This window comes from Magnolia sinica, chromosome 3 (assembly GCF_029962835.1).
Source record: "Magnolia sinica isolate HGM2019 chromosome 3, MsV1, whole genome shotgun sequence".
Taxonomy (NCBI): domain Eukaryota; kingdom Viridiplantae; phylum Streptophyta; class Magnoliopsida; order Magnoliales; family Magnoliaceae; genus Magnolia; species Magnolia sinica.
In genome coordinates this window covers 40540389-40547287 of record NC_080575.1, presented here as the reverse complement: position 1 = coordinate 40547287, position 6899 = coordinate 40540389, and the positions used below count along the sequence as shown (strand labels likewise).

The window sequence follows — 6899 nt, the reverse complement described above, 5'->3', positions numbered from 1 at the left end:
CGATCTTCAAACATCTCATGTGACAATATAGAAAATGCTATATACCATTGACTCCATTTGGGAATTTTTCTAAGGAAAAAATAAAAAAATAAAAAAAATTATCAAATGAAAAGTTGGAAATAGATCCCAAATATTTAGTAAAATCTTCTTATAGCATAAACAAAGAAAACAATGTTTCCTTCAGTTTCCTAATAAATACTATTCGTTTATGTTCTTCACGAATCCAAACAGATCTTAAGAAAAGAGAAAAGAGAACAGAACACATTACCCCTATGCATGGATAAATCTCACCCAGGAAGCCTTACTAGGGATCCCTTCGTTAACAACAGTAAGCAAATAGTAACCAGCAGGTGCAACATTGGGAGAAGGAGGAGCCACAAGAACAGCAATCACTTCCCCATCCTCTCTTCTTACCATCCTCTTGCACCTCAGCTTCAGCATCCTTTGATTCATGGAAATTGAGTGCGTCACAAAAGGCGGTGCATACACATGAAACACGACCACCTTGCTCGGCCGCCTTCTGAGCTCAAACTGAACACTGAACTCTTCTCCGTATCTGACACCCATTTTGCCGCTTTGATGGAGAATTGACAGATTAGAAGCCCTCTTATTGTCGAAAAACTTCCCCATGTAGTAAGGAACGAATGCCTGTAACCTTAGTTCAGTAGGAAATTCTACTCCGGAAAAGGTATACCGCTTCTGCGGGTTACTTCCTGCAACTAGAACCCTCCCATCAGGAAGAAGAATGGCTGAAGAGTGATACATTCTAGGTATGTGTGTGGATTTCAATACTGAAAACCTCTTACCCACCCTTTTCATTGGCTTGTAGAGGTAAGGCTTCAGAGAAGGTGTTGCAGCAACGTTCCATCCAGCGCACCCATGTTTTGCGCCATTGATTATTAATATATCTCCAGTAGGGAGTATCACCATGTCGTTTAGAAGGCGGGGCCCGGGCATTTCCTCCATCAACCACTTGGGTGTCTTTCTTGTAATTACCATTCTCCCACAAGAGCTCAAACCTTTCAGGAAAATCCTTTTCTTGGCAGACTCATACGCACCTGAGACTGCACCTCCGCATATCATGATTTCCACCTTTCTGAAGCCATAGGCGTGGTCGAGGGGCAACATTACGGAAGAACCAGTGCTAGGGTAGTTTCTTGGTCCCTCTCCAGGCATTCTTGGGAAGGTCTTGACCACCCTTCCTTTCTTGTAATTGAAGAGGATGGAATCGCGGTTGGCGAAGATGAATAAGTTGCCGCCGGAGGAGAGGTGGAGGAAGGGATAGAGATTGTTACCACCTTCTGCTCTGTCATCCGTCTGGCGCAAGAAGGGAAGCTCAAAAGATCCTTCTCTTGGAGAAGTTTTGGGTATGAATTCATAGGTGAAAACCTTCCGTCCACCAACGACAATCACACGGTCATCAGGAAGTAGAAGATTTGAAGCATACCACCGGTTATCTGAAAGGAAGGCCTTAGATTCTCTCCAATCACAATTGGTATTAGAGCATGGTTTGAAGTAACGGATTCTTCTGTAGCCCTTCCCATAACCACCCGATTGAATGAGGGTGCCATTGCTGGAGAATGAACCTGAAGAGCACCATGTGTCGGTCTTAAGTGTCAATGGGCGGATTTTATTTGTGGCGATCCGATACTCGATGGAGTGGGCCCAACAGGATGGATCGGTGGACATGGGGTTACACCTTCGCCTTCCTTTGGGATGGTGGTTGCTGAGTCGGTAGCCAGACCGTCCGGCTCTGGTTTGGTCGAACATGATCACTGTGTTGGCGTGGGTCAGTGCCATGTGCATGGCCACTACGCCAGTGCTGTTTAAGAGGAGTTCCCATGTCCCCCTTCTTCCACCTCCTGAGGCGTCAGCTCCTGTGGCTACCCAGCTCACTAGCAATGATAGAATTGCCATACATTTCAAATACACATCCATCACCATCTTTACCTCAACACATGAGAGAGAGTCTCTTGTTTAAAAGGGTTGGATGAAATCATGCATGGGAGGAGGACCGTGGGCTCCGTCGGAATTCACGTAAAATGCTTCTTGGCGTGACCTTCACACCAAGACGCATTTTATGTGAATTCCGAAGGCGCCCTTCGCTTCACACCAAGACCGCGATACCAATCCGCTGCAACGGGAACGGATTGGCCACTCCCCCTGACACGAGCCAATGGGTGGTGGTCGGTGCTATGTGGGCCCCACCATGATGTATGTGTTTCATCCATGCTGTCCATCTATTTTTACGGATCTTTTTACAGTGTGAGTCCAAAAATGAAGTATATCCAAATCTCAAGTGGACCACATTAAAGGAAACAGTGTTGAATGAAGGTTGATCAGTAAAAACATTTTGGGGCCATAAAAGTTTTGGATCAAGCTGATCTTTGCTTTTTCTCTTCATCTAGGCCTGTATGATCTAGTCAACAGATTAGATGTCAAATAAACAGTATAGTGGGCTTTAGGAGGATTTTAATGACGGATATCCAATCACTATTGTTTACATGTGGTGTGATCCACTGAGATTTATATACTTCTCGTTTTTTGGATCAAGCCATGAAATGATATGTAAAAATTGATGAACGGAATGGATGAAATACATACATCATATTGGGGCCCACAGAGCACCGACCACCAGCCACGGAGCTGGTGGCAGGTGGAGTAGCCAATCCGTTTCCTCTGCAACACTGTTTTAGGCTGTGTGTGAAACACTCGAGTTTTTGAGTCTCACCATATCTTATATGTAAAATCCACTCCGTCTATCAGGTTCATAATCTAGATCAACAACTTAGATGGGCCACGCCACCTTGAACAATGGAGATGGGACACCATGGTATTGTACCTTTCATCAAACCTTTTATCTGGTGTAACTCACCGAGATGACGCGAAGCTAGAGATATAAGCGCCGTAGAAAACTCAGTCGGGCTACCCCGTGTGAACTTAGAGGTTACTGGAGCAATTTTACATTGTTCTTATTTTTGTGGCCCATGTGAACTTTTAGCCTGGCTTATTTTCTTTATGCAAGGTCCAAATTATAATTCCCACCTGATTAACAGAGTGGATTTCAGATATACAACATGGTGGGCCCCACAAAGGCTGAGACCTAAAGAAGGCCGGTGAGGCGGCTGTTGCATAAAAGGAGAGTAGACGGAGTTAAAATGGAAAATATTTATATTTCATTGAATGAGATTATGTGCTATAAATTGTAATATTTACCTTATATGTTTGATCATTAACACGTCATTTTACTATTTTTAGTTCATAGAAGAATAATTTCAAATCCTCAATATTAAATGGGGTGAGATATAAGCTCGGGACAGGCAGAGGCTCTGAGGGCCACTGAGGGTCCGCCGTGATGTTTTGATTTTATTCAAACTGTCCATCCATTTTATAGTATCGAATAAAAAATGGAGAAGATCAAAGGCTTAAATGGACCACAAGGTGGAGATTAGATTCCTACCATTGAAAAATTCTCGGGGACCACATAAGTTTTGGATCAAGATGATATTTGTTTTTTCAATTCACCCCGGTGTATATGATTTTATCAACAGGTTGGAAGGCAAATAAAAAACACGGTGGACCCTAAGAAGGTTTCAATGGTGGGCATCCTTAGCACCGCTGCTTCCTGTGGTGTGGTCCAAATCAGCGTTGGATCTGTCTTATTTTTGATTCAATATGCTAAAATGATATGGAAAAATGGATGGACGGTTTGGATAAAATCAAAACATCACGGTGGACCCTCAGTGGCCCTCAGAGCCACCGCCTGTCCGGAGCTCCGAACAGGCGGGGGAAGTACCTAATCCGCGCCCGCTAATGGACGGTGCTCTGTGGCCCCGCAACAATGTATGTTTTTTATCCACGCCATCCATTCATTTTGGATCGCTATCTCAGGGCATGAGCCCAATAACGAGGCAGATCCAAATCTCCAGTGAATCAGAGCACAGGAAAACCATAGTGATTGAAGGCACACCGTTAAAAGCATTCTATGAGCCACTGGAATGTTTATTTTCCATCCAACCTGTTAATCAGGTCACAAAGACCTGAATGAACGGAAAAGGAAAATATCAACTTGATCTAAAACTTCTGTGGCCACCAACACGTTTTTAACGGTGGGCGTTCAATCATCACTATTTCCTGTGGTGTGGTCCACCTGAGATTCTGATAATTTTTTAGTTCGTGCGCTAAGATGATCTGGAAAATGGATGAACGGCTGTATAAAACACATACATCATGGTAGGGCCTACAGAACACCGACCAGCAGTGAGTGGCTGCTGGTTGTGTCAGTAGGCAATCTGCGTGCACGTTGAATATACAATATCCACTCCGTCCATCAGTTGCTCTCTTCGATGATAGGCCCTTGGATCCAAAAGTCAGCCAGACCCACGTCTTAGACAAATTTACCGCTGTAGACGCTACCTTTTATGAAGCATACAAAACTTAACTTACCAACTTAGACCTTGCGAGACGTACAATGACTTTGAGGATGAAAATACCCCTCCTTTTCACCGCCATTGCTTTCACAACCTTTCCTCACTCCATTTCCACTAAGGGTGTGTTTGATTTCCAGTGGCTATGTAAATACCCGTGAAATGAGTAATTATTACCATTTCACCCGTTTAAAAATCATCCGAAAATCCACTGTACTTTTTCCATCGGAAACCGGTTTAAAAGTGTTATTTTAAATTTTTGGACCCTAAGGTGACGTATATGATAAATCCATTCCGTCCAGTCGTTTTAACACAATATTTTAAGGCATGAACCAAAAACTGAGGCAGATTGAACACTTAAATGGTCCATAGCAAAAGAAATAGTGGGCTTCAGAGGTTTTTAATGGTAAGTGTTTGATTCCCTTTTTCTAGTGGCATGGTCCACTTAAGCTTTCGATATGTCTCATTTTTTGGCTCATGCTATAAATTCATCAGACATAATAGATTAACGGTGTGGATAATCAATACGCATCACGGAGGGACCCACAAATATGTCATGGCGTTCTTTATTTTTGTGTCAAAAATACAGGTTGTCAAATCAAACATCGAAAAAAGTGAGGTAAATATAGGAGAAATAATTATTACATATTTTCATGGTATTTACCATTGCATTGGAAAATCAAATAAGCCCTAAGAAAGACAAAAAACCAATTTTCTCCGGCATAAAAATCCGTCCACTGGATCGTACCATTCTCCCATTGGATTGCATCCTCTCCATACATCAGCATTTTCTCATCTTCTGAAAATGGCCGGTCCACCGAAGAAATTACGCACTACATGTATATTTTAATATATTGCCTGTTGGATGAAGCTTGCATCTGGGCTTTTGGTTCATCTATGTATACATCATCTAATGAACATGATGGATTACAAATAAAACATCATTGTGGGGCGTAACAAGCGAAATCGGATTGCATACTGTGTTACTCAGTAAGCTCCTATCGTATTGAGTAAACTCAGTTGGGCCCACCTTGAATGTATGTAGTCTATCCACGCTGTCCATCCCTTTTTCCATCTAATTTAAGGGGTTGAGCCCAAAATTGAAGCATATCAAAAGATCAAGTGGAATGATTTCCACCGTTGAAACCATACTAGGCCCAACAGTGATGTTTGTTTTTTATCAAACCTGTTCATAAGATCATATAGACATGGATGAATAGAAAACACAATTATAAGCTTGATCTAAAACATCTATGGCTCCTAAGAAATTTTCAACAGTAGAAGTTCAATTCAAAATTTTTATGTGGTGTGGTCCATTTAAACATTGGATATGTTTAGATTTTTGGGCTCAAGCCATAAAATTATCTGTTAAAATGGATGGATGGAGCGGATAAAATACATAAATGATGGTGGGCCTCACGGGGTTTACTTGATACGCTAAGCGTAGTGAGTTACTCACTACGCAATCCGCTTCCGTAGCAAGCTTTCTACGGTTGAATCATTGTTTCATTTCATATGATCCACCTAATATTTGGATACAATCTATAAATATTTCTAAAGTTAACATGCCCAAGACGTTTATGCCATAGTTCTATTTCGTCTATTTGGACCATGTAACCTGAAAAGTTAGAAGAGCATGATTCATTGGTAATGTAGTAATTCTCAGAAGTCCTACGACCATTTAATCTCACACATCCCTTCTCATTTGAAATCTCACATCCATGATTTTTAAATTTTACATTGTGTTTGTTATCACAGATTTAAAAAATACTTAGAAGATTGTGTTTAAGACCTTCAACATACAAAACATTCTCAAAAAGAGGAAGATTAGAGAGTTGAATAGTACCTTGGCCTATGATTCTGCAATGGCTTCCATCACCGAAAGTAACTAATCCATCATTTACTTCCTTTAAGTTGGTGAATATCGCTTTGTCATTGTCATATGTCTTAAACATCCACTATCCAGGTACCATTTTGAATGGCTAGTTACTTTAAAGGCTGTGTGAGCAACAAGACATGTAACCTTTGGAATCCATTTCATTATGGTTCTAAGTTTAGGAGTTCCATTAGTTTTTCTCTGTTTCAGAGAGTTGGAATTTCTTCCTTTTCTATTAACTCCAATTCCATTTGAGTTAGATTTTATAAGCTCTTTGAGTAAGTCCACTATATTTTCAGCTAAAGGAGGTTTTGTAAGACCCGTGTTCTAGTCCTGATAGTATTAGTATTAATCTTAGAAACTTGAAAAGATTTTGAATTTTTGAAATCATTTTTACTATAGTTTCTCAAATTCTTACCTTTTAAGTTTGAGGATTCTCCCTTTACAAATATAGGAGATGCATTTTTATTTTTCAATGAATTATCTTTGATATAGCCCAGACCCGATTTTTCGCCACATTTTTTGGATGCGGTTAGTAGTTTTTCTAGCTTAGGGTTTCCATAGGCATATCTCCAAGTATCCTTAGAACTCAAAAG

General features: G+C 41.0%; 1 protein-coding gene across 1 annotated transcript; it reads right to left on the bottom strand.

The window, feature by feature from the left end:
* Positions 1–218: 218 nt before the first annotated feature.
* Positions 219–2054, bottom strand: LOC131241529 (aldehyde oxidase GLOX-like). The gene has a single exon (XM_058240293.1). The coding sequence runs from the start codon at positions 1942–1944 to the stop codon at positions 271–273; it is 1674 nt and encodes a 557-aa protein (XP_058096276.1). The 5' UTR covers positions 1945–2054; the 3' UTR covers positions 219–270.
* Positions 2055–6899: the final 4845 nt, after the last annotated feature.

Excerpts from the sequence above, each read along its gene's own strand:
- LOC131241529 (XM_058240293.1), bottom strand. The coding sequence starts at position 1,944 with ATGGTGATGGATGTGTATTTGAAATGTATGGCAATTCTATCATTGCTA.